Genomic DNA, 26,525 nt, shown 5'->3' with positions numbered 1-26,525 from the left:
ATGCCGGGGGCGGGGGTTGGGGGGCGGAGAGGGACGCCCCCTCCGGTCGCCGGCTTGACGGACGGCGCCGCCGCGCCAATGGGAGGTGATCGCCCCTCCCGGGACACCAATCACAGGCTCTGGAGGCGAGCGGCCAATCGGAGTGCCGCGAGAGGCAGTGGGCGGGAGGTACCGCGAGATCGACAGCTCTGGGAAGCAATGGGCTGCGGGCTGACGGCTTTGGGCGGGCAAATTGAGGCGATCGGAGGAGGCCGAAGGCCCAATGAAGCAGGAGTTCCAGAATCGCGGGGCGGCTTCTGAACCGGATTGACGGCTCCTAAGAGTCAAGCGGACAGGAAGGAGGAGTCTGGCGAAAGACTTCTCTGAACGGGCTGGGTGGGCGTCCAGTGAGATCGTCGTGTACGCAAGCCAATGGGTACACATGGAAGGCGGTCTTTACAGAGATTGGCAATTAATTTAAGCCAATCTGGCGAGGTCAGTGTGATACGCTTGCGTTTGGACTGAGTTACTTTAGCGTTAACCAGAATCCTTTTCTAGTCCCGTCGTCTAAGCCAATGGCTGAGTGGCGGGGGAGGGTGTAAGGTGACTGACCTCACCCTAGGCAAATGACAATGAAGGAAATGGAGGTGCCCCGTTTTGGTGGGAGCTAGTGGAAGCGCCGCTGCATTGGGGCGGAGCCAGCCACCAGAAGCCGGGAGGCGATTAGCCGGAACCGGATTGAATGGCAGCCGACGTGGGCATTGGCCACCGGCTGCAGGAATTCAAGCCTGACGTCTGGGTTAGAGTCCCCGGAGGCCGGCCGGGTAAGCCAGGCACGTGGCCTGCTTGAGGCCTTGGAGACGGGTGCTTCCGGGGGTGGGTTGGCCCCAAAGCAAGAGGAAACTCAGGGATCCTCTCATACCCTCTCCTCTTTCCATCCAGGGATCTAGAGTCCTTACTTCTCTTCCAGAAATGGAACCAGCTCTCCTACCAACTCAAGGGTCTAGATTTCCTCCCAGGACCGAGGGATCCTAGACTCTTAATTCGAAACCCTACACCAGCTTCACATAAGGTCCCTGGATCCGAGCTCTAAGCTCTGATCTAGGCCCTCAGTTTATCTTCTGGACCCAGGCATCTTCCAGGCTTCCAATTCCTGTTCAAGACTAAGAGGCCCAAGGTACTCCCGCCCGCCCTCCCCACCGCTCCCCGCCCCCCCGCCCCCCCCCCCCGCCCCTCACAGGACCCAGGTATCCAGATCCCCAGCTGCCCTCCTGAACCCAGATATTCCAGACATGGCCAGCAGAAACCATCTGTTTATTCCTCGTTGTCTCCATGTTCACCCTTTTGCTCTGGAATCAGGACAAGTCGCAGCAAACCAAACTGGAGTCCAGACTCCACTGGGGAGGAGGCACCAGGAATCTTCTGACCCAGGCAACCAGTCTGCTTCTCTTGACAAGTCTGCCCTTGGTCCCGAGCCTGGAAGGCCCTTTGGGGCCAGGAGACACTGGATCTTCCCCTCCATTTCTGCCCAGGGTATGTCACCTAGTTCACTACTTATACTCCCAGGGTCTTCTTCATGGCTTCATACACCACGTAGCTGATGCCGCCTGCAGGCAGCACCTTCAGTAATGTGGGGGTCATGCCTCGGTACAGCCCTGGCCAGCCCTGCTGGGCCAGGATCCTCCGGAAGACTCCACACATGGTGGGGTTTGAACCCTCCACAGTGTCTGTGGGGACAGAGGCAAGCTCAGGGCCTGGGCCAGAGATGACTTGGCATCAAGGGGCGTGGGTGGAGAGTGGGGAGCTGGAATGTTGGGAGATGGGGACTGAAGTGAGGAGCAGAGGGTCTGGGGTGTTACCTGAAAAGAAGCTTGGAAGCCTTTTAGAGGAAGTTGGTCAGTTTATGGAGAGTGAGAAATTTTCAGGATTTGTTTTAGGGAACATCTTAGAAAACATTGCAACTTCAATATTCATTGGAAGGACTGATGCTAAAGCTGAAGCTCCAGTACTTTGACCAACTCATTGGAAAAAACCCTGATGCTGGGAAAGATTGAGGGCGGGAGGAGGAGGAGGCGGCAACAGAGGCTGAGATGGTTGGATGGCATCACCAACTCAACAGACATGAGTTTGAGCAAACTCCAGGAGATAGTGAAGGACAGGGAATCCTGGCAGGCTGCAGTCCATGGGGTCACAAAGAGTCGGACACAACTTACCGACTGAACAACAACAAAGATCTGCTAGAGCTTTGCAGTGTGCTAAGGGGGAGTTTGGGGACATTTTCAAGATTAAGGTGGTGAGCTAAAAACCTATTTGGGTATTTGAGGATTTGTTTAGGGGTTTGAGAGCCCATTTGTGGGAGGCACATTTGGGGAGTTCCCAGGATGTTGGGGAGGTGGTTATGAGTTTGGGAATGTCTAGGTGTCAGTTTTCGAAAATTTAGGAACCATTTGCCTTTTGGCACCAGGTGAGGCCTGAGTCTGATTTGGACAAGTTGGGGGGTCATTGGGGACTATATGTCTTGAGATCAATATGGAGGCCTGAGTCACATTCAAGGAGGTTTGTGGGAGTCCTTTGGGAGCTGGGTGTTCATTTTAGTGATATGTAGGGTTAATTGAAGGGACTGGGATCAGGTTTGGGGGTGAGTGTAAATTTGGGTGGGTTCAGGAGTCAGCAGAAATGGGCAAGATCAGATATGGAGAGTCTGGGAGTCAGTTTGTGTGTGTTTCGGGGGGTCATGAGAAAGTTCAGAGAGTAGAGGCAAGGGGTCGTGGTATGCGAGGTTGCTAAAAGGGCCAAGCTGACCTTGGGCTTGCATCCTGGTGCGCACCAAAGTCAGCGGGTAACTGGCCATCTGTCCACAGGTGGTGGACAGTGTCACAGACGACAGACTGACCAAGCCACTAGGGTCCTTCATGTCCCTGCCTGATTTCAGCCAGAGACAGTTGAGCATCTAGGAGAGAAGAAGGCCAGGAGGAAGCTCTCCACGGGCCTGGGTTCACATCGCCCCTGCCAACCCCTCTGTGAGACCCCTACCTCATAGACGGCCAGGTCGGTGCAGGCATACGGGATGATGCCAAGCATGTTGGGGAGGTACCCACGGTAAAGGGCGCGGGTGCCCTCCTGCTCCAGGATCTGCCTGGCGCAGTCCAGCAGCCCCTTGTACTGGCCGGTCCGCCGCAGGGTCAGCCGCGTCTTCAGCACCTGGGGAGGATGAGGAGTAAGGCAGCTTATTTGAGCTAATCGCCTAAATGACCCTCCAGCACAGGAGGCAGCTGCTCAAGAATGCACATAGCTGGGTTTCAAACCCAGCTGCCTTGGCCTGTAAGTGCTCTCAACCCAAAGGGTGAGGGAGGGACTTCCTCGGCAGTTCAGTGGTTAAGAGTCCATGCTTCCACTGCAGGGGGCACAGGTTTGACTCCTGGTTGGGGAACTAAGGGGGCTTCCCAGATGGCGCTAGTGGTAAAGAACCTGGCTGCCAACACAGGAGACATAAGAGATGCAGGTTCAATCCCTGGGTCAGGAAGATCTCCTGGAGAAGGAAATGGCAACCTGCTTCAGTATTCTTGCCTGGAGAATCCCATGGACATAAGAGCCGGGTAGACTACAATCCATGGGGTCGAATAGAGTCAAATACAACTGAAGCGACTTAACATGCACACACGGGGAACTAAGATCCTGCTTGATGTAAGATACAGCCAAGAAAATAAATAAAACTAAAAAAAAAAAAAAGGATGAGAGAAGTGATGTGAGCTGGGTGGGGACTGCAGCAGCCCTAACCCAGCCAAACTCGCCCTACCTGGACCCCAGGTAGGCAGATCTGCCAGTTTTCCCAAAGAAGCCAGAAACTGAAGTTTTTATGAAATGCCCAACATCAAAATGTTGGCAACTCAACAGCTGTGCAAAAGACAGCACACCGTTTGTGGTAGGCAAAATTCTCAGGTGGTCCCCATGATTCCTGTCCCCATTATACACTTGCTCTGTTTAATGGCCTCCTTTGCCCTTGAAAATGGTCTACACCTGTGAGCATGATGGACTGTGACTCTCTTGGATCAGGGTACACAAAGGACAAAGGCAGAGAGATTCTGCAGATATAATAAAGCCCCTAACCAGTTAACTTTATTTATTTTTTAGATTTTTTTAATTGGCATGTAATTGCTTTACAATGTTGCCTTAGTTTCTGCTGTACAGTGAAGTGAATCAGCTTTACATGTACATATATTCCCTCCCTCTTGGATCTCCCTCCCACCTGCCCCCCATCCCATCCATCTCGGTCATCACAGAGGTGAGCTTCCTGTGTCACCAGTTGACTTAATCAAGAGAAATCATCCTGAGTGGGTCTGACTCAATCAGGTGAGCCCTTTAAAAGAGTCTGAAGAAGAGATAGAAGGATCAGAAACACTCCTGGATTGGTTTTTTATATCTTGGCCATACTTCTCGGCTCACAGGATCTTAGTTCCCCAACCAGAGACTGAACTCAGGTCCATGGCAGTGAAAAAAGTGTGGAATCCTAACCATTACACCGCCAGGGAGTTCCCTAGGGTTGGTCTCAAACAAACTGTTACGGAGAGGACCGCAGGGCAGGGAACAGTGGGTGGCCTCCAGGAGTTGAGGACTCAGTCTACAGCCGTAAGAAGCTGAATGCTGGTAACAACCAGGGAGTTTGGCAGAGGACACCCACGCCTCAGATGGGTCCATTGGTAGCCCCACCGACTGACACCTTGATTTCCACCTGATCAAATCCTGAACTGAGGACCCGACTAGTCAGTGCCCAGACATGACCCACGGAAACAATGAGATAATAAATCTGTATCATTTTAAAAGCTCTTGAGTGTGGTGATTTGTTATGTAACCATCAAAATAAAAATACTTCACAAGTGCAAACTAATATATAGAAAGGTAAAGAAGGTTCTACTTCTACTGTATAGCACAAGGAACTATATTCAATATCCTTTAATAAATCTTAATGGAAAAGGTATATTTTTTCATTAATATATTTATTAAAGATAGTATATGTATGACTGAATCACCTTGCCATACAGGAGAAATTAACACAATAAATCAGCTATATTTCAGAAGTAAAAATATGAAGAAACTCAACCAGACAAGGGCAAGAATTATATGAAGAAAGCTTTAAAAGACCGTTTAGGGGATGAAAAAGGAGACTTGACCAAATAAATGGATGTATTCTTGGATATGTAGACCCAATATTGTATAGAAAGTGAAAATGAAAATGTTAGTCGCTCAGTCATGTCTGACTCTTTGCAACCCCATGGACTGTAGTCCGCCAGGCTTTTCTGTCCATGAAATTCTCCAGGCAAGAATACTGAAGTGGGTTGCCATTGCTTCCTCCAGGGGATCTTCCCAACCCAGGGATCAAACTTGGATCTCCTGTACTGCAGGCAGATTCTTTACTATCTGAGCCACCAGATGGCAATAATATCTAAACTCATTTGAGTTTAGAGTCAGTGAGTAAAAAACAAATACCAGTGTGTGATTTTGTTTTCTGAACAAGGCAGATTACTTCTAACGTTTTAAAAGGAAAAAGAAATCAATGGAGAATAGCCTGAAAAACCAGTAAGAGAAGGAATGGGGAATAATAAGACATAATATCAAGCCTCAAAAATGAAAGACTGGGCTGGGACTTCCCTGGGCGTCCAGTGGTTAAGACCCTAAGCCAATGCAGGGGGCAAGGGTTTAATACCTTGTTGAACATATGCCAACGGGGTGCCGCCAAAAGAAAAAAAAGGGGCAAAACTACATAGACAGTAACGTGATCAGTGGTTGTTAGGGACTGGAGGAAAGAGGGAGAGGTGAATACGTGTAGTACAATGACTTATTAGGGCAGTGGAATTTTTCTGTGTGACGCTATTATGGTGGCTGCGTGTCATACGTTTGTCAAAACCCATAGCAAGTCACAACGCCAAGAGTGAACCCTGATGTCAACCATGGGCTTTAGTTAATAATAATGTATCAATATTGGTTCATCAGTTGTAACCAATGTACCACCCAAATTCAAGTTGTTAATGATAGTGGAAACTTCGTATGTAAGCCAAGATATATATGGGAATGCTCTTGCCCTTTTTACCTAATTTTCCTGTAAACTTAAAACTGTGCTACAAAATAAAGTCTACTCATTAAAAAAAAATTAGAAGATCATTTAAAATTAAAAAAAAAAATTAGAAGTGCATGAAGAGAACCCAAGTGACAAGAAGAGAAAAAGTGAAAGTGTTAGTTGCTCAGTCATGTCCAACTCTTTGCGACCTAATGGGCTGTAGCCCACCAGGTTTCTCTGTCCAGGGGGATTCTCCAGGCAAGAATACTGGAGTGGGTTTTCATTCCCTTCTCCAGGGGAACTTCCTGACTTAGGGATTGAACCCAAGAAGAGAAAGGTCAGAAGTAAACCCAGGGACGTCCCTGGCGGTCCAGTGGTCCAGCTTCCACTGCAGGGGGCACAGGTTCCATCTCTGGTGAGGAAACTAAAGATCCCTTGTGTCCAGTGATATGGCAACAAAACAAACGAACCCCACCAAAACAAACATACCAACACATATAGGAATTTGGGGCTTCCCCAGTGGCTCAGCAGCAGAGAATCCGCCTGCAGTGCAGAAGCTGCAGGTTCAATCCCTGGGTCGGGAAGATCCCTTGGAGGGGGATCTACCCCTGCGAAGTATTCCTGCCTGGAGAATCCCCACGGACAGAGGATCCTGGCAGGCTACAGTCCTCGGGGTCGAAAGGAGTCGGACACGACTGAAGCAACTGAGCATGCGTGCATATAGGAATTTAGTAAATTACAGTGGTGGCATCTTGGGTCATTGGTGATGGAGAGGAGAGGACCCATTCAGTAAATAGTGTTGAGATGACTGGGTAAGCCATCTGGAATACAACTTTGATATGTCTTACATAAAGAGGAGGAGGGGGCAGGGAAGGAGGAAGCCATAGCAGCTGCCACCCAATCATCTTGTTTCATCTTCTATGGGGCAGATACTCTTACCTCCATGGGGTTGATGAGCGTCTGGGAAGTGGCCACAGCCAGAGAGCCAGCAAGGAGACGTTCCTGAAAGGGTGGGGACTCGTGCACTCCACAGAAGTAGTTTTTACACTGGGATGGGAAAGAGGAATGTGAGAATTAGCCTCCTTTCCTTCCTGAAACTCACCCAGGGGAAGAGGTGTGGGACCTGGAGTATTAAAATATGTCTTGGGGGCTTCTCTGGTGGCTCAGTGGTAAAGAATTTGCCTGCCAGTGCAGGAGATGGCGGTTGATCCCTGATGCGGGAAGATCCCACATGCCTCGGGGCAACTAAGCCCAGGCACCACAACTACTGAGCCTGTGCTCACGAGCCCCGAGGAGCCTGGGAACCGCAACTACTGAGGCCCCATGCCCTAGATGGGGCTTACTCTGCAACAAGAGCCCCAGAGCCCTTACTCTGCGATAAGAGAAGCCACCAAAATGAGCAGTCTGCACACCACAACTAGAGAAGGCAAAGAGGAGCCTCCACTCACCGCTACTAGAGAAAGCCCATGCACAGCAATGAAGACCCAGCACAGCCAAATTTTTTTTTACGTATGTTTTGGATAAAAATCTGGGCTTTAGGGGGCCATGGGTACCAGAGAGGTGACGGCTTGAGGGTGGGGCTGGGGAAAGTAGATATCCCCTCACCCCCACCTGTTCGAAGACAGAGAACTTGATGGCGTACTCCGGGGCAATTTTGAGCACATTGATACCGTTGCCCCTCCAGAGTGAACGGATGCCCCCTTCCTGGATCAGGCTCCGGAGACCTCCCAGCAGATTCATGAAATTCTTCTTGGAGGAGTAGACCTGGAAATATGGAGCCCCTGTCAGCCCTCTGAGGAGCCCTTCACCTCATCTCCACTCAGCCCCATTTTTTTTTTTTTTTTGGTATGTGGGACCTTCATTCCCTGCTAAGTCGCTTCAGTCGTGTCTGACTCTTTACAACCCTGTGGCTTATAGCCCGCCAGCTGTCCATGGGATTCTCCAGGCAAGAATACTGAAGCAGGTTGCCACTTCCTTCTCCTGGGGATCTTCCCAACCCAGGGACTGAACCACTTCTCTTATGTCTCCTGCATTGGCAGGTGGGTACTTTACCACTAGCGCCAGCTGGGAAGCCCTGACCAGGGATCAAACCTGTGCCTCCTGCAGTGGGAGCACGGAGTCCTAACCACTGTCAGACTAGGGGAAGTCCTGCCCCCTTCTAACTCCAACTCTGCTCCCAACCCCACCCTTGTCCCTCTTTCTGATTTACATACTCACCCCCTCCCTGAACTCCATCAGCTCCACTTCCATCCATCCCCACCCCAATGGCCCCAGCGCCATGGTCCCCACACACCTGCATGTACACCTTGGCACGGTCCAGAGGGGCCGTGCCTGTGCGAGACACTGCCCCAGCCATGGCTCCCGAGAGGAGGAACTTCCACAAGGCTCCCTCATTATCCACTTCCAGGACATCCACGGGGACCATCAGCTGCTCCCCTGTGTCCAGCACCTGCAGGACAGACCCAGCTCCCACCCACACTCATCCAGGCTGGAGGTCTTTTTCCTGACACATCTCTAGAACCTCCCCTCCCCCTCGGCTCCAGTCCAAGGCTTGCCCTGGTCCCCACAGCTTCCAGGTGGCAGTCCACCCAGGCTGGCCTGGAGGGGAGCGGGGCATACAGAGTGGGCAGGCAGGGTGACCTTCTCCCTCTGCAGTTCCAGCTGCAGGTTCTTCAGGGCCTGTGGTTTGCCAAACTCACCTGCTGCGATGGGGAATGCTCCGGTTCTCTTTCCCCCAGGTGCCCAAACACGTACCCATACACGTGGGTACAGCCCAGATTCCGGGAGGGGGCGGGGGGTGGGGGTGGGGGACCAGTTTTGGTGAAGAAGGCCTTGACCCTCTTAAACAGGGTCTGGACCCGCGAGCTGGGCTTCTGAGTTTGCTCTGGTTGGGCTCCCATCATAGCTGGAGGGTCAGGACACTCGGGTTCAAATCTCTGGCCAGAGGTTGGCCCATCCAGCAACTGTGTGGGAGGGGTGCTTTGTAAATTTGGGCCCCAGGGGATGATGAGGTCACAGTGGTCCTTGTGACCTCACTGCATATGGTAGACTGAGTGAGTGTCTCCTCCCCACTCCTACCAGAGGTCCAGATCCCAATCGCTGTAAACCCACGAACATGTTATGTCACGTGGCAATATAAGGGAGAGGGAGTGGATTAAATTTGCAGATAGAATTCAGATTATTAATCAGTTGATGAGGAGATGGAAAGATGACTCTGGATTCACCACAGGGGCTCAATGTAATCTCGCAAGTTCTTCAACAGGGAAAAGGGAGGCAGAAGGGTCAGCGTTAGAGGGATTGGAGGTGAGAAAGACTCCACAGGCTGTTGCTGACTTTGAGGATGGAGGAAGAAGGCCACGAGCCATGGAATGCAGGTGGTCTTTTTAGAAGCTGGAAAAGGCCAGTCAGCAGATTCTCCCCTGGAGCTTCCAGAAGAGGCCAGCCTTGCTGACAGCTTAATTTTAGCCCAGTGAGCTCCATGTCAGGCTTCTGACCTCCACAACAATGTATTGTTTTAAGCCACTAAGTTCGTGGTCTTTTGTTACAGCAGCCACAGGAAACTGACACACTGCCTTTCATCCTCACGTCAACAGGAGATGGAAGTGGGGGAGAAGGGGAAGTCTTTAGAGTTCCAAGAGAGAGGCACACCGTCAGTCCCTGAAGTGACACTGGCACAGGTTTGGAGTCAGATGGCCCCGAGTTTGGATTCCATCTCAGACTCTTCTTGCTGTGTGACCTTGGGGTACCTGCTTTACTTCTCTGAGCTGCAGTTTCCCCATCTGGAGATTGGAATTCATGATTGACTCTACCACACAGCGTTGTCAATAGGATCCAGTGAGAGTCTCTGTTGGGAGCATCTCCATTGTCCAAATTGATCAAAACCCCCGATATCATCCTTGATTCCTCCTTTTCTCTCTTGCGCCGTCTGTCACTACATCATGTGGGCTTAATCTCCAAAGTATATCGAGAATCCGACTGCTTCTTATCATGTACATGGCTACCACCTTGGTCCAGCCCATTGTCACTTACCTGGACTAGGGCAGTGGCCTGCACCCCTGTTCCCCCAGCTCCAGACCTAACGGTTTAAAGTCTGTCCTCCCTGCAGCAGCCACCAGAGGGCGCGCATGAGTACCTGAGTCAGGGCCCACCCTTCCTCTGCGCATAGCCCTCCAGGGCTTCCACCTACCTGCCCAAGTCCTCCCCACAGCCCACAATGTCCTGCTCTACTTGCCCCATCCCCTCCCAACCCTCCCCTTCTCCCTCTCTCCCACTTGCTCACTCTGCTGCAAACAGGTCTCCTCGCTGTTCCTCCAACACACCAGGCATGATGCTGCCCAGGGACCTTTGCACCTGCTGTGCCCTCTGCCTGGGATGCTGTTTCCCTAGGCATCCCCATGGCTCCCTTCCTCACCATTTAAAACTCTTTATTCAAACATTACCATCTCCTCGACTACGCTTGCTGTTGTCATTGTTTAATCGCGAAGTGGTGCCCTACACTTTTGCGACCCCATGGACTGTAGCCGGCCAGGCTCCTCTGTCCGTGGGATTTCCCAGGCAACAATACTAGAGTGGGTTGCCATCTCCTTCTTCAGGGGATCTTCCCGACCCAGGGATAGAACCTGCGTCTCCTGCATTAGCAGGTGGATTCTTTACCACTGAGCCACTAGGGAAGCCCTAAAATAGAATATTACTCAGCCTTAAGAAGGAAGGAGATTCTAACACCTGCTACAACACGGATGAACCTTGAGGACATGATGCCCAGTGAAATAAACCAGACAGAAAAGGGCAAATAATTGCATGATTCCAGTTCTAGGAGGTCCCAGAGGAGTCAAATCTGGAGACAGGAAGTAGATGGTGGGCCCAGGGGCTGGGGGAGGGGATGGGGAGTGAGTGTTTAATGGGGACAGAGTTTCAGTTTGGGAAGATGAGAAAGTCCTCGAGACGGATGGTGGGGATGGTTGCGTGACAATATAATGTACTTAATGTCATAAAACTGTACACTTAAAATTGGTTAAAAGGGTAAATTTTATGTAACATGTATTGTACCACAATAGAAAAATATTTAATTTTCTTGTTGTTTTAAGCCCCTTGTTTTTGATAACTTTTTACAGCAGCCCAAGGAAAAGGACACACTTGTGTAATTAGAAAAACATACAGGACAAATTAGGAGGGCTCTTGAATGTGGACTTGCCCCTGCACCCACTTTACAGATGTGGAAACTGAGGCTCATGGAGTCATTTCCTGGTCTCCGTGAATGATGGATGACAACCCATGTGTCTTCCCTGTGAGTAGTTAGAGGAGCTCCCACATGCACCCACCCACTTTCAGTAAAAACCACAATGAAAGAGCTTAGAAAATGTATTCCTCTGTTCTTTTCCTTTGAAATCACACACACAGGCAGGGCACAGGCAGGGAGGTGGGGCGCAGTGTAGGTGGAGGAGGTGGAAGCGTTGGGGGAGCGGGTCCTCCCATCCCCCAAACATCCCAGTTCCTCTTTCACAGTCCTTGAATGGGGTTCCCCAAGGACTTGGAAGGAATGGAGAGAGGGGGTTCCCCAATGATACTAAGCTCAGCATCCAAATATAAAGTGCAGAATGTACAGGGTGGGGGGCTGGGGTAAGTAGGGGGGATGGGTTGTCAACTCCTCTCTGGTACAAAAATAGACCTGGAGTGAATTTGGGGGCTTAGGGGGTTGGGGCTTTGTTTTGCATCCTTGGTTTGTTGCTCCTGGTTTCCAACTCTGAAGCCCGGGGAGGGGCCGGCAGTGCTGGGGTGTGTGTGCATATGGGGTCCCCTTCATGTGTTCCCAGCTTCAGATTGCCTGCTTGCCGGCCCTAAGAGAGAGGGAGCCAGGCTCTGGGGGTTGTGATCAGCCTGTAGGTGGGAAGAGGGTGTGAGACCAGCAGAGTGCTGGAGGAGCATTTGAGCGCACCTTTCGCCCAACCCTGCCCCTGCCCCAGGCCTAGGGGCATGTCCATGCTAGGGGGCTGGGGGTCCAGCATCTGTGCAGGGCCTGGGAGGGCTATCTCCTCCCCGTGCCAGCATCAGCTGTGTCAGGACTGTGGGCACATCCTGTAGGTTGTCAAGCCGGGAGCCTGGAACCTGGGCTTCCTGCAGGCTCCATAGACTGTGGGGTTTGTGCCATGGGGGAAGGGCTCTGGTGTGTGTCTGGAACAGGGGCGTGTGGGATCCAGGGTGCTGACTGGCCTAGTGGGAGCTAGCTGGGGGCTCTGAGCTTTCAAGGTCCAGTGCCTGGGAGGGTTCAGGTCAGAGGTCAGGGGTTAAGGGGTTGGCATCCAGTGCCTAGAGGTGGCAGGGTCTGCCTCTTATGGGTGGAGTTTCAGTGTTCAGTGCCTGCGGTCTGGGGTCCTACAGTTGTAGTCACCTGGAACCGCTCCTCTGCCATTGGGTTCTCGAGATTGTGGTTTGAGGAGTGAGGATCTGGCAGATCAGGGCTTGGGAATCTGGTGTCCATGGTTGGGGGTGTCGAGGGAATGATGCTTGAAATGTGGGGATCGGGGAGTTGAAGCAGCGGGATCTGGGACCCTGTGTTGAGGTAAAGGGATTCAGGAATCCAGTGGTTGGAGGGAGAGGATTCAGGATCCAGTGGATGGGGTCCCAGGATCTAGGCCTCGCATTGTCAGGATACCGTGGCTGAGGTTTCTTGAGATCCAGAGTCCAGTGGTTGAGCTTGGAGATCCAGGACTCGAAGCAGAGGATCTAGGATCCACCAGTTTAGGGCTGGGGATCTAGGATCCAGCAATGCCTGAGGACACTGGATCCGGTGCCTGAGGCAGCTGGTTGGGGGGTGCAGTTAGATACTGGGTCGGTGCTGCTGTGGTTGGGGTGTCAGGATCCATTAGCTGGCTTGTGGGGGATCCAGTGGTTAAGACATGAAGGTCCAGCACTCAGGACGGGGGTGAGAGGACAGGGAAACGTGGGATCCAGTGGCTGGAGTGTGGAGACGCAGGACCCAGTGGATGAAGTACGGGGATCCTGTGGTTTGAATGGTAGGGTGGGGGGAGGACCTGGGATCCACTGGCTGTCTTGTCGGTCTCCAGTGGCCCAGGTGTGGGGGGACATCATGATTGAGGTGAGGGATCTGGGGGTGGAGGGTGGGTTCTGGGTCCCTCACCTGGACGTGACCCCCAGGGCCTGCTTCATGTTCTCGTAGACCACATAGGAGATGCTCACAGCAGGGATAACCTTCATGAAGTTGGGGGCAATGCCCCGGTAAAGGCCCCGCACGCCCTCCTGGGATAGGATGTGACGGAGGAGACCCAGCATGGAGAGCTGGGGAGCTCCCTCAATGGAGGCTGGGGAGGGGTGGGGAGGTCAGGTAAGGCCAGAGGTCCCCCTCTCACTTCCCCCTCTTTCCCCACCACCCCCACCAGGGCTGGGCCAGGTAGTCATTGCAGTAAGAGGGACTAACAGTGGAACCTACGACTCCAAGTTGGGGCTTCTACTGGCCTTGGACTTGGCTGCTCAACGTTTCACCCCAATCTGGAGGGCCCCATTTGGGGATGATGAGAAGCAGAGCAGATATGTGTGGAGGGGGAGGTGGGAGAGGACACAGAAGTGTCCTCCTCCTGGAGCTCCATCCCTTCCTTCTTCTCTCAGCTAAACTCTGACTCATCCTTCCATTCTCCATCCCAAACCAGCTCTTCAGGGGAACCCTCCTTGGTGCCCCAAGTCTGAGTCTGGCTTTTTCCCCTCCCCTTCATTCAACCCTAAATCCATACTTAATTTTGGGATGATTTATTCAGCACCTTCCTCTCCAGCCTGGAAGCCCTTTGAGGGTTGGGAGACTACATATGTGTTATGTGCAGATAACCCCTGGCAAAAATCCACAAATGCTAAAATCCCCGTAGAAATTCTCAAAAAAAAAAAAAAAAAAAAGATTGAGGGATAGTAGGGGAGAAAAAAGAAAAATAACCTCAAAAAAACAATCCAGAGAAACAGAATAGAACAACTGTAGCCTGTAGCCTGGCGCTGTTGCTCCCTGGCCTGGCTGTAACCCAGCCTTGCAAATTAGAACTCAAAGAACCAGCCCAGAAAGCTTGCCTCCCAACTGAGATCGCTGGGATGCTCACCCAGTACTGACCGTGTCTGTTCTCCTGCTTAGGATAAAGGGCTCCCGTTCCAGCGTCACAAAAGGGTAAACTGAGGCCCAGAGAAAAGTCAGGGCTTGAGTCAAGGCCAATCCAAATTCCAGGAGGATCCCAGCCTGGGACTCTGCCTTCTCAGGAGGAGGAGCTGGGGGATGGGGAGATGGGCCCGAGTTGTGAGACCTTTCATGTCTCCTTGTCCCACCCAGGCCTCACCTTGGGCCTGCATGCGGGTCCGGACCAGGGCCAGTGGGTAGCTGGCTATCTGGCCGCACGTGCTGGAGATGGTGCCACAGGCCAGGAGGACGAGGATGCCCGGGTCAGCTGAATCGTGGCTATACTGCTGGAGCCACCGGTTCTTCAGGGTCTGGGAGGAGTGGAGAAGGAAGGAGGGTGGGTTGGAGCTAGGTGAAACCAGAACCCTGCTGGCTGGCTTCTGTATCCTGTGACAGCTGGTCTTAGCCAAGCAGGCTCTTGCTTAGACTTCACCTAAAGGGGACTTCCCTGGTGGTCTGGTGGTTAAGACTGAGCACTTCTAATGTAGGGGGCCTGGATTCCATCCCTAGTGGGGGAACTAAGATCCCACATTCCTGCTGCACCATGGGGACAAAAAACAAACAAACAAAAAACCTTACCTAGACTCTTTCTGGGCTTCCCTGATGACTCAGATGGTAAAGGATCTGCCTGCAATATGGGAGACCTGAGTTTGATCCCTGGGTGGGGAAGATTCCGAGGAGAAGGGAATGGCTACCCATTCCAGTACTCTTGCCTGGAAAATCCCATGGACAGAGGAGTCTGGTGGCCTACAGTCCATGGGGTCGCAAAGAGTCAGATGCAACTGTGCACACTCACACAGACCCTTTCTGGTATGTGGAATAATGGCCCCCTATTGTTCCTCCCCTAATCCCTGGAATCTGTGAATAGGATACCTTCCTTGGCAAGAGGGACTTTGCAAATAGGATTAAGTTAAAGATCTGGAGGTGGGAGATTATGCTAGAGCTTTCAAGTGGGCCTGATGTCATCACAAGTCTCCTTCTAAAAGTCAGAGAAGGAGAAGTGATGACAGAAACAGACATGAGAGAGAGACACGAGGTGGGGGAAGAGGCCATGTTGCTGACCTTCAATATGGAGAAGGGGCCATGAGCCAATGAACGTGGACCATCAGAAACTGGAAAATCTAAGAAAATGGATTCTCTCCTAGAGCCTCCTAAAGGAAAGAAGCCTTGCTGACACCTTGATTTTAGCCCAATTAGACCTATTTTATGGGTTTCTCTGGTGGCTCAGTAAAGAATCCCCCTGCCAATCAGGAAATGTGGGTTTGATCCCTGGGTCGGAAAGGTCCCCGGAAAAAGAAATGGCAATCCACTGCAGTATTCTTGCCTGGGAAATTCCATGGACAGAGAACCTGGCAGGCTACAGTCCGTAGAGTTGCAAAGAGTCAGACATGACTGATGACTAAATAACAATTACTATCCCCATTTCACTGATGAGAAACTGAGGCTCAAGGGAAGTTACTTGCCCAAAGCCACAAGATAAAGGTGACAATCAGCATTCAGAGTCACCCCCAAGTCCAGAGCTATGCTCTTGGCCAATCCTTTCTGAAGCCTTCTGTGAGGCCTCTGTAAGTCCAGGATCTTTTTTCTGACCTTGGGACTGGAAAGGCTCATAAATTGCATTTCCTGAGTCAGTCTTAATCCATTGCTAATGGCTTCCCAGAACTGTGTTGAGAGAGACTCAAGTGTGGTAATGGATTGGTGATGTCTGGTCTGGGTGTGGAAGGGGCAAATGAGAAGTGTTTACTATACTGACTTTGGGGCTAGAGCTGCATTAGCCAACTAGGTGTTTAATGAGTTTTTAAGAGCAGTTCTGTTAAAAAGAGGTTTTGATACCTGGATAAGAATGGCCAACACTGCACTTAAAAAAGAGTAAATCTAACTAAGGAAAATGAGATAAAATAATTAAAAATTTTAGATGTTAAAATCAGAGGCTTAGAATTTCAAAGATATATTAATAACTGTGAATAAAGTTAAAGTATAAAAAAGGAAATAAAACATGTTTTAAAGTGAAAAAAAAAAGAAAGTAAATCATGTTTCTACAGGACTTCTCAGAGTCTTTAAGAGACTAATTAAGATCTTGAAATGTCAAGAGGGCACAGGGCTTCTCAAACTACTTAGACCTCTGAAATCACTTTTGGGGTGAAGAATGAATGAAATAAGGTTGTGTCTTATTTCTGCTCAGGAGTCTTAATGGCTTCCTATCACCTTTGGGAGAAACCCAAACTCGTGATCTTTGAGTCCTTGCTGATGTCAGCTCCATCCGGCCACTCAGGACTGCCACTCTTCAACAGCAAAACAACCAACCAATCTAATCAAAAAATGGGCAGACCTAAAAAGACATTTCTCCAAAGAAGACATTTAGAAGGCCCATGGGAACGTGAAAAGATGCTCAATGTTGCTAATTATTGGAGAAATGTAAATCAAAACTACAGGGAGGTATCACCTCACACTGGTCAGACTGGCCATCATCAAAGAGTCTACAAATAATAAATGCTGGAGAGGGTGTGGAGAAAAGGGAACCCTCCTACACTTTTGGAGGGAATATAAATTGGTACAGCTACTGTGGAAAACAGTATGGAGGTTCCTTAAAAAATAGAGATGCCCTTTGATCCAGCAATCCCACTCCTGGGCATATATCTGGACAAAACTAAGATATATGCACCACTATTCACAATAGTTGAGACAGGGCAACAACTTAAATGTCCATTGACCATATAAGTGCTTACTTAAATAAGTACCATATAAGATGTGGTACTTACATGCAATGGACTACTAGTCAGCCATAAAAAAGGATGCCATAATGCCATTTCCAGCATCATGGATGGACCTAGAGATGATCATACTAAGTGAAGTAAGTCAGGGAAAGACAAATACCATATGATATCACTTGTATGTGGAATCTAAAATACTATACAAATGAACTTATCTGTGAAACAGAAACAAGGCTCCAGACACAGAAAAAACACTCATGGTTACCAAAAGGGAAAAGTGAGGCAGGAGGGATAATTTTGGAGCTTGGAATTAGCAGATACAAACTGTTTGTGTGTGTCAGTAGCTCAGTTGTGTCTGACTTTTTGCAACCCCATGGACTGTAGCCCACCAGGCTCCTCTGTCTGTGGAATTCTCCAGGCAAGAATACTGGAGCGGGTTGCCATTTCCTTCTCCAAGGGATCTTCCTGATCCAGGGATCAAACGTAGGTCTCCTGCAATGCAGGCAGATTCTTTACCATCTGAGCTACAGGGAAGTCCCATAGACACAAACTACAGTATATAAAATAAACAACAAGTTTCTACTGTATAGCACAGGGAACTACATTCTATATATTGTAATAAGCTGTAATAGAAAAAAGAGAGACTTTCACTCCTCCAAGGACCAAATTCATTCCTGTGTCTGGCCCTTGGCATTGCTGTGCCCTCTGCTTTGTTCACACTCTTTTGATATATATTCAGCCCATCACTCCATCACCACCTCTCAGAGGCATTCCCAGCAATGCCCCCCTCCTGCCCACAGCTACTTTTGATTACACATTCTCTTTGTTGTCTTCTGAGAACTTTTCAGGATCTGAAACTATTTATTTGCTGGTTTACTGCCTTCTTTGTTCACTGGAGGGGCGTCCCAGGAGGACAAGAATTATGTTGTACTCTTTGAATGCATGCATCGGAAGGACTGGTGCTGAAGCTCCAATACTTTGGTCACCTGATGCAAAGAGCTGATTCACTGGAAAAGACCCTGATGCTGGGAAAGATGGAGGGCAAGAGGAGAAGGGGGCGACAGAGGATGAGATGGTTGGATGGCATCACTGACTCAATGGACGTGAGTTTGAGCAAGCTCAGGGAGATAGTGAAGGACAGGGAAGCCTGGTGTGCTGCAGCCCATGGGGTCACAGAGAGTTGGACGCGATTTGGCAACTGAACAACCACCTCGGATGCAGCAGCCAGCACAGTGCCAGGCACTTATGGATGCTTAGGAGACAGTGGCTAAACCAACACATGAATGAGCGAATGAGTGAAGCTTTATCTCATTTGGCTATTTATGTAGATGCTGGGTGCTGGTCCGGCAGGTAGGGTTGGCATGTATGGGGGATCTCAGATCAGACCAGTTATGTCATTTGTGGGACCCAGTGTGAAATAAAAATAAGGGAGGACCCCTGTTCAAAGATTACTGAAAATTTTAAGATGGGACTTTCCTGGGGGTCCAGAGGTTAAGAACCCACCTGCCAGTGCAAAGGACATGAGTTTGATCCCTGGTCCGGGAAGATCCCACCTGTCACAGGGCAACTAAGCCCGTGAGCCACAACTACTGAGCCTGAGATCTAGAGCCCAAGTGCCATAACCCCCGAAGCCCACGCCCCCTAGAGCCTGTGCTCTGCAACAAGAGAAGCCACGGCAGTGAGAAACCTGTGCACAGCAACTAGAGAGTAGCCCTCGCGTGCCACAACTAGAGAAGGCCTGAGTGCAGCGATGGAGACCCAGTGCAGCCAAAAACAAATAAGTAAATAAAAAGAAAAAAAAATTCAAGATGGCAACAGCAAAGCATTCAACCAAGCCCAGAGCCCTTTTGAGTTGGCAACTGGACAGGCTGCCCACCTAGGGAACTGGGCTGGATACAAACACTGGGGCAGGGATGCCTGGGGACTTCTGTGGTAATTGGGAGAACCTGGTGATCCTGCCAGGAGAAGGGAGAAGCAATGGATGAGGCCTCTGGAAGAGAAACAGCAAAAACTCCTGGCTCCTTCCTCTCCTGATAAAGGTCCCAAGATGCTGACCATGGGTGTGGATTTTATAGTGGCGATGGACACCGAAAGGGGCAGGCCTTAAAGAAAACATTGGCTTGGAGGTAGAGGCGTGTTAGTTCATCTTTGCCTGCTCCCTTGATTCTCTGAGCTGGAGTGGTCCCCAACTTTCACATGTCCTGAGACCTGGGAAGACCAAACTACAGATGGAAGGTTCTTATCGTAGGAAGTGGAAGAGTGGCAGGCGATGGGGGTGCAATGCCTGGAAAGTTTCCCCAGGATCCCATGGCCCATGGTGCTTTGCTTCTCCACCTGTAGCTATGGAGGTCAACTGATTCAGACCCCCAGGGAGAGCAGACCCCAGAGAAGGGAGTGCCACAGACCTCGTAGACGGCCAGATCGATGCCCGCGTAGGGGATGATGCCCAGAACGTTGGGCAGGTAGCCACGGTAGAAGGCACGGGGCCCTTCTCTCTCCAGGATCTGCCACGCGCAGTCCAGCAGTCCCTTGTACTGGCCCGTCCGGCGAAGGGTCAGCCGTGTCTTCAGCACCTAGGGAGAACCCGGTTATCCCTGGAAAAGCTGCCTTTGGAATCACAACATCCAGGAATGAAGACAGCTGGGTGGAGACACCCTGAGAATAACTGAATTAAAAGAATCACTTCCTCTAGAATCTATCTTCTGCCTCCAAACTCTATACCAACAAACTGTTACATCTATCAGGGTTGCATGTGGCACCCACTGCTAACTGTCTCCCAATATCTTGTTATCTTCTCTCTTAGCAATAGAATCTGTTATTTTCAGCAAGTACACAGCTTCTAGAAATATAGACTACATTTCTCAGCTTCCCTAGGTGTGTGGCCATGTGACTGAGTCCTAGCTGATGAAGGTGAAGAAGGATGCCAGGCTGTCAGAAAGCATCCTTAAGGTCACGGAGGTGTTCCTTCCTTTGTTTTTCCTTCTCGGCTGGAATGTGGTTGCTGTAACTGGAGCACAAGCAGCCATTTTGGTCCATAAGGAGGATGCTACATGCTGCGGTGGTAGAACAAGATAGAGTCTTGTTCTCCAACACTCTGAAGCCACTATACCATCCCTGAACTGCTCACCTCTGGACTTCATTTATGTGATTTAGGTTTTCTATCACTCACAATCCTAACTGATGCCTGGTACAACCTGAAACTTGAAATGATTTCTCCAAAAACGGTTTCACTTGGAAATGATTCCCTTGGGGACAAGCATCCTGGAAACCAGGATCCTTAGAGGAGGCATAGCCATCAATGGCTGCCCCCTACAACTGTTATCTAAACAGTTAAACCAACACTGATCAAACCAGCCAATCCTGAAGGAAATCAACCCTGATTATTCATTGGAAGGACTGATGCTGAAGCTCCAGTACTTTGGCCACCTGATGTGAAGAATCAACTCACTGGAAAAGACCCTGATGCTGGGAATGACTGAGCGCAGGAGGAGAAGGGGGCCCTTCTCATCCAGAGGATGACATGGTTGGATGGCATCATTGACTCAATGTACATGAGTTTGAGCAAACTGGAGATAGTGAAGGACAGGGCAGCCTGGTGTGCTTCAGTCCATGGGGTTGCAGTGTCAGATATGACTGAGCTGAGCGACTGAACAACAACAAACCAACAAACCACTACTGTCTCCAGAAATCACATGTCAAACTGTGATATGCAGACCAGCTACACAAGAAACAGCATTGCTGTACTGAGTCTGAATCAGGAAGAGACAAAGTGATCACCCAATGCTTAGTGGATCAGTGTGAAGTGGATCATCCCACTTCACACCTTGGAGTGAAATGGTGATTGCAGACCTCCCACAGTGCAACGAGGTCTCTGCCAGGGCTCCTCCTCACCTCCATGGGGTAGATGATGGTTTGGGCTGTGGCACCAGCCAGGGAGCCAGCCACAAAGCGCTCCTGCACATGCAGTGTCTCCTGTTGCCCCCGGATGGCCCGCTTGATCTGAGAAGGAGACACAGAGGTGGCGGGACCTCAGGGCTTAGCCTTCCGTGGGCTTGAAGTTCCCCTCTGCTGTCCTGCTGGGGGCATCCCGTAGGGGAACCGATGCCCACTCCCAGGGGCCCGAAGACATTCCCCCACTCCCAGGCCAATCCTGCAGACCCCATGTCTACAATCCATGCCTCCCCACACCTGCCCCCACCTGCTCATAGGCCATGAACTTGATTGCCGACTCAGGTGCAATCTTGAGCACATTAATCCCGTTGCCACGCCACAGGGAGTGCACGCCCCCCTCTTGGATCATGCTCCGGAGGCCCCCCAGGATGTTCAGCCGGTTGGTCTTAGAGGCGTGGACCTGGGTGGGGGGAGACAAGGTGGCTTTGGGGTCCCTTCCAGGGGTCCAGGCCTGGGAAAGGAGGGGGTGGGTCTCTCCAGGGCCTCTCACCTGCATGAAGACCTTGAGGCGGTCCAGAGGGGCTGTGCCTGTTCGGGACACAGCCCCTGCCACCGCGCCCGCCACCAGCTGCTTCCACCACATGCCAGTCAGCTTCTCCTGCTCCGAGAACTCATCCGGGACAGTCAGGCACTCACCAATATCCAGGACCTGGGGATGCAGAGGCTGGGGGTGTCATGACCCACTGGGGCTGGGGAGAGGTGACTCTGCTCTAAACTGGGGTGTCTCCCCCATGAATTCCAGGATACCCAGAGAGGCCACCAATCCAAGAGATCTCTCTCGGATCCCTACCCGACCTAGCCCCACAGTCTCCATGAAAGGTAACGTCCTTCCTGGGGACCTCCACCAAATCCCATCAAAGCCTCCTATTCAAGCCTCTGCTCCATAAAGATCCCTCCAGAGCCAATGAAATCCCTCTGCAGGATTCTACCCAAGGGTCTCTTACATAAGGATTCCAGAAGATTCCTGCAGGGCCACACAAGATCCTACCAGGGGCTTCCCATATCAGGAGCCCAGTGGCTCTCTCCTGGGGTCTCCCCCTGATCCCCAGGGGTGTCCCCCACAAAGATCATCTGTCCTCTAGCATCTCCACTTGTGGACTTCTTAACCAAACCCCTCATAGGTCTCCCAGGGCGGGAATCTCTGGATCTCTCAAGAGATTCTCAGCAGATCCCAAGGATGGATCCCCTCCAGATGCCATCAGATCCTATCAGAAGCATCACTCAGGGATTCCGACCCCAGAAATGACAATCCAGAGCACTTCTTCCCTCAATTTCTAATGGATCTCATCAGACCCTCCAAAAACAGTGGCTTCCTAACTTGTCTTTTCAGCAGCAGAATTCTTTATTGGGCAGAACTAGAAACCAGCAGAAGGAGAGCTGCGTGGGTAGAGGGTGGGAGACCAGATGCCCCATCTGGTGAGCCCTCTCTTGCCTACCTCCCCAAAGCCCAGCAGTAAGTCTGAAGGGCTCCCATCAGTCCCCAGAGTCCCAGATGAAGGAAGCAGAGAGCAGAACCTCACCCTCAGGCTGCTCCCAGTGGTTCCTCCCACTAGAGTGCTAATCCAGCCCCAGCCCCTATGCCCTGGGAAAGAGAGGTCCCAACCACCAGGCTGGGATCGTCACCCCCACCTCACCGTGGAATGCTTCCAGAAATACAGCACATCTTCCACGTTCTCCAGCGAATGCAACAGGAAGTGGTCACGCCACTCCTGCCAGTCAATGGTCATGGTGCCATCACGGTCCATGCTGGTGGGGGGAGGGGCACAGGTGGGACAGAATCAGTGCCTGGGGCTGGGAGGTGAGTTGAGGGAGGTGAGAGATTCTGGTTGGTTTGGGGAGGAGACTGAGCTCCTTGGCACTGTGAGGCCCCCCGTTTTACAGAGGGGCACACTGAGGCTCCGAGCAGGAAAGCAACTAGCCCAAGATCTCAGATCCACTCCCTCCCTGGTATTGGGTCCAGGGTTCAGAGGCTTGAGGTGGCTGAGGGGGTCTCTGGGATCTGAGTTACCTGGGATTGTGGACCCAACCACTCACCTGTGCAGGATTTTCTCTGCCTGTTCCAGCGAGATGGAAATACCTAGGGCTCGGAAACTCTGCTGGATCTCAGAGACGTCAATCTGACCTGGGGAGGGGGGCCGAGGGGGGGACCCTGAGTCAGAGGACCATAATAGCTTGGACTGGGGATGTCTAACAAGACTAGGGCATGCAGAAACCCAAGGTGAGGTGTGTGGCAAGGTTGCAGGGAGGGGCCCTTGACCCACTGGGATCAGAGAGGTGGAATTGGTTCATATTGGGAGGGACTTGCATTTGCTGAATGAAGGATTAAGTCCAGGAGTAATTATTGGGGTCCCCATGCCACAGGGAGTTGAGGCCACACTGGACATCCAGAAAATGCGATGGGGGTGGCTCTGTCTCACAGGGAATCCAGGAGCAATGTGGGGAGAGGAATCTTTGCATCACAAATAATAACACTAATAAATAATAGGGTCCCACCCCATTAGGAAAAGGAGGTGGGATAGGCCAGCTGGGCCCAGAAGCACCAAGCTGAGGGTGAGGAAAGCTCCCGAAATAGCCTGTGAGTCATCAGGGAGAAGCAGCCCTCCCCCCTTCCTCCTGGCACTGCCAGTTCTAACCCCATTGGGGTCTCCAGGGCCCCCACAGCCCCATCCCTGGGCCTTACCATCCTGATTCCGGTCCAGACTGTGGAACAGAAGTAGAAGGCGCTGTTCCCGCTCCTGCAGGTAGAGGATAAACTCCTCCAGGTCAAGGCCGCCATCTGGGTCAGTGTCACCCTCAGGGGAGATGCCCTGGCAGGGGAGAAAGGTCAGAGAGAGCTCCTCTAAGCTACTCCCACAATGTGGGGCATGACAAGCTTATGTCCCAGGAGCCTGGGCCCATCACTCTGCCATCAGCTCTCCCCTCAACAAGATGCCCAAGGCCATGGTAGGTCTGTACAGTGGACAGCAGTTGTCCAACTTTCTTGGCGAGCAAAATGAGGCTCGTCAAGGTCAAGTAACTTGTCCAAGGTTACAGAGCTGGGAAGTAGATAGGTGGACCTGGGCTCTTTGTTTCTGCAAGCCTGTCCTTCCAGCTGTCTCTTATAAGAACTTGTCCGCATGGCAGTTTCAAGAGCTCTCACTGGAGACGGCGCTGGGCAACGTGGTAGCAAGGACACAACCACACTGAGCATCCGCTGGGCCTCTGTTTACCCATCTGTAAAGTGGGAGGGTGATTGGAGGTTTCAGGGTGCTATGGACACAGTCCAGTGGCATCTGGGTCTTCAGGTGTAGAGGGATTGGGGTCAAGTTCCTGCTTGGATAGGAGCATCCCCAGCTGAGGGCAGCCTCAGATAGGATTGGGTCCTTGGCTGGGACAACTTGGGGCATTGAGCCAAGTCCTAGAAAGGACAGGGAAGGGAATGTAAACATAGAGTCTGGGGCAGCTGCCTGGGAGAGTAGTGGGTGCCCAGAGCCGGGAAGGAGGGAAGGGAGGGCATGTTTCCTGTAGGTGGGTGCAGGCCATGTCTCTGGGTTGTGCAAAGAGTTCAGAGGAGGGTGTGTCCTGGGCAGTGGGCAGAAAAGCGCACGTGGCCCCATTCCCGGGCAGACATCCTCCACCCAGAGGGAGGAGGGGGACGGGTTTGGCAGCCTGAACTGCAGGCCTGGGGCCTCGGTTGTCCTGTCTTGAGAGATCCCGTCAGGCCCGGACACGAGCGGGCACGGGCAAAGAGACAGGGACGCTCAAGGTAGGCACGGGTCCTGGAGTCCAGCACAGGCTGTCACGGGCGACTCCCGGCGCTCCATTCAGGGGCTCAGATTACCCGGCGCCAGCTGGGCCCAGCGCAGCGCACCAGGAGGAGTATCCCAGCGGGGGTACCTGTTGGGCGCCGCGGTCCGGATCGCCCCCGCCCAGCCGGGCCAGTCCCTGGCGCAACTCGCGGATGTCCACGCGACCATCCTTGTTACTGTCCAGCTCTTCGAAGAGGCGACCCCAGCGCTGACGCCGCTCGGCCTCGCCCGGGCCCCCCCGCATGGCGCCAGCCCGGGGGGGAGGGGAGGCCCGGCAGCGGCGGCCTCAACGGGGGCTTGACGGCTCCCCCTCCCCCCCCGGGGCCCCGCAGGGCCAGCTCCGCGGCGACTGCCACTGCAGCCTCCGCGCTGCCTGCGGTGCTCCGGCACTTGTAGGAGGCGGTGACTGCTAGCCGTCGCCGCCCGCCCCAGAACTTGCTTCTCCTCCCCCGACCCGCTTTGGGGGGAGGGGGCTGAGGGCGGAGCTGGAGGGGGGAGGGTCAGGGATGCCCGGGTATTAGCACAACCGAGGGAGCACCACCGGAGAAGGCAATGGCACCCCACTCCAGTACTCTTGCCTGGAAAATCCATGGACGGAGGAGCCTGGTAGGCTGCAGTCCATGGGGTCGCTAAGAGTCGGACACGACTTTCACTTTTTACTTTCATGAATTGGAGAAGGAAATGGCAAACCATGTTCTTGCCTGGAGAATCCCAGGGACGGGGAAGCCTGGTGGGCTGCGGTCTATGGGGTCGCACAGAGTCGGACACGACTGAAGCGACTTAGCAGCAGCAGCAGCAACAGCAGGGAACACCACATTCATTCTGGAAATGGAGTGGCTGGAGAGAGCAATATCTCACGTCTGGTTTCGTAGCTCCTTTTCTACGTGCCTCACTTTACCCTCTGCCCAAGGAGGCGAGGTAAGGAGATCTCGAGGACTGGGTTACGTAATCCCTTTCCACTTGACCTCCTGCCTCTACTAATTTTCATCAGGAACTAACGTTCTCTTTTTTCCTAGACGTTCTCAAGGACCAACTCCGCGCCATCTAGGCCTGCAACAGCCCGCCCGCTCCAATCACATTCCCTACGCGGCCGCTGAAGCACAATATCTAGCCGTGCTGTCATCCCGCCCGTGCGCCTCCTTTCTCGGTTCCACTCAGCCTGGGAAACGGAAGATCAACGCGCCGGGCGGCTTCAAAGTCGGTTTCCTATTGGCCAGAGCCGCAAAAGCTGCGCCCGCCCGTCCCGCCTCTCCCACCCACCTAGGCGGGGCCTCCCCACTGACCCAGGGCAGCCTTCGGCCCCGCGGCTCCTGGCTCTCCAGGAAGTCTTAAAGTGGCCCCGACCTGATCCGGACACCGAGAAAATTGCTCTCTCTGGACCTGCCTGGGGAGGAGTCCCAGGCGCGGTTGGGGATAAGGACGCGTAATTGGAGGCGGGGCCCCAGTCTGTCGCTCTCTGTGCACCTGCCGAAGGTCCCTCCCACTAGTTTCGGGCGCAGTTTCTCGATTCACCATTAGGGGGAGGGGCGCCCAGGCCTTTTGACAGCGAATAATAATAATAGCTAACGTTGATTCATTGCGTTGTACAAGCCTGGTCTTTTACTCACTTCTCGCGTCGTCTTCTCTAAAACCCTAAAACGTAGGTGGGACTGGCTTTCGCACTTCACGGATGAGGAAATAGGAGGTTAAGCCGCTCACCCCAGTCCATATGCCCAGGAAGGGGCAAAGCAGAGATTTAACTAGACCTGGGATTCTTACCCATCGTTGATCTATGACCTGGAAGGGATTAATTTTCCCTTAACCATAACTCTTCACTGTAGAGTCCGCAGGATGAGGTCGTCTTATCACCATCGTCCTTTATCCAAAGATACAGCCGAGAG

The 26,525-nt window shown here is 52.1% G+C and overlaps 1 protein-coding gene and 1 long non-coding RNA gene across 13 annotated transcripts; one reads left to right on the top strand and one right to left on the bottom strand.

The window, feature by feature from the left end:
• The first annotated feature begins 7 nt into the window (after positions 1 to 7).
• LOC138988517 (uncharacterized) lies at positions 8 to 26,221 on the top strand. Of its 3 annotated transcripts, none has more exons than XR_011464785.1 (4): positions 8 to 803; positions 922 to 1,156; positions 1,339 to 1,512; positions 25,662 to 26,221. It is a non-coding gene; the product is annotated as an uncharacterized lncRNA (long non-coding RNA). The 3 variants fall into 3 exon arrangements; XR_011464784.1 differs by lacking the exon at positions 25,662 to 26,221 and adding an exon at positions 9,579 to 10,960; XR_011464783.1 differs by lacking the exon at positions 25,662 to 26,221 and adding an exon at positions 2,841 to 6,114.
• LOC102276199 (mitochondrial adenyl nucleotide antiporter SLC25A23) lies at positions 1,366 to 25,557 on the bottom strand. Of its 10 annotated transcripts, XM_070373830.1 has the most exons (13): positions 24,734 to 25,557; positions 23,538 to 23,664; positions 22,892 to 22,979; positions 22,492 to 22,603; positions 21,348 to 21,506; positions 21,105 to 21,257; positions 20,798 to 20,905; positions 19,312 to 19,479; positions 7,643 to 7,795; positions 6,971 to 7,078; positions 3,013 to 3,180; positions 2,782 to 2,929; positions 1,366 to 1,706 (listed from the first exon to the last, which is right to left on the bottom strand). In XM_070373830.1, exons 1-13 carry the CDS (start codon positions 24,887 to 24,889, stop codon positions 1,534 to 1,536), a joined length of 1,821 nt encoding a protein of 606 aa, XP_070229931.1. In that variant the 5' UTR covers positions 24,890 to 25,557; the 3' UTR covers positions 1,366 to 1,533. The 10 variants fall into 10 exon arrangements, 8 of the variants coding, with proteins under 8 accessions (XP_070229931.1, XP_070229932.1, XP_005901807.3 ...); XM_070373831.1 differs by lacking the exon at positions 2,782 to 2,929 and having other exon boundaries at positions 1,470 to 1,706; XR_011464781.1 differs by lacking the exons at positions 1,366 to 1,706; positions 2,782 to 2,929; positions 3,013 to 3,180; positions 6,971 to 7,078; positions 7,643 to 7,795 and adding exons at positions 11,039 to 13,027; positions 13,167 to 13,347; positions 14,136 to 14,194; positions 14,356 to 14,506 and having other exon boundaries at positions 24,734 to 25,111.
• Positions 26,222 to 26,525: the final 304 nt, after the last annotated feature.

The sequence above is a fragment of the Bos mutus genome, chromosome 7 (assembly GCF_027580195.1).
Source record: "Bos mutus isolate GX-2022 chromosome 7, NWIPB_WYAK_1.1, whole genome shotgun sequence".
In the NCBI taxonomy this organism is placed as follows: Eukaryota; Metazoa; Chordata; class Mammalia; order Artiodactyla; family Bovidae; genus Bos; species Bos mutus.
The sequence above is the reverse complement of the archived record's forward strand: the minus strand, read 5'-3'. Positions and strand labels throughout refer to the sequence as shown.

Excerpts from the sequence above, each read along its gene's own strand:
- LOC102276199 (XM_070373830.1), bottom strand. The coding sequence starts at position 24,889 with ATGCGGGGGGGCCCGGGCGAGGCCGAGCGGCGTCAGCGCTGGGGTCGC. Across the intron at positions 21,507-22,491 it reads ATTTCTGGAAGCATTCCACG|GTCCTGGATATTGGTGAGTG; the intron begins GTGAGGTGGGGG and ends CTGCATCCCCAG. Across the intron at positions 3,181-6,970 it reads CGCTCATCAACCCCATGGAG|GTGCTGAAGACGCGGCTGAC; the intron begins GTAAGAGTATCT and ends CATCCTCCCCAG.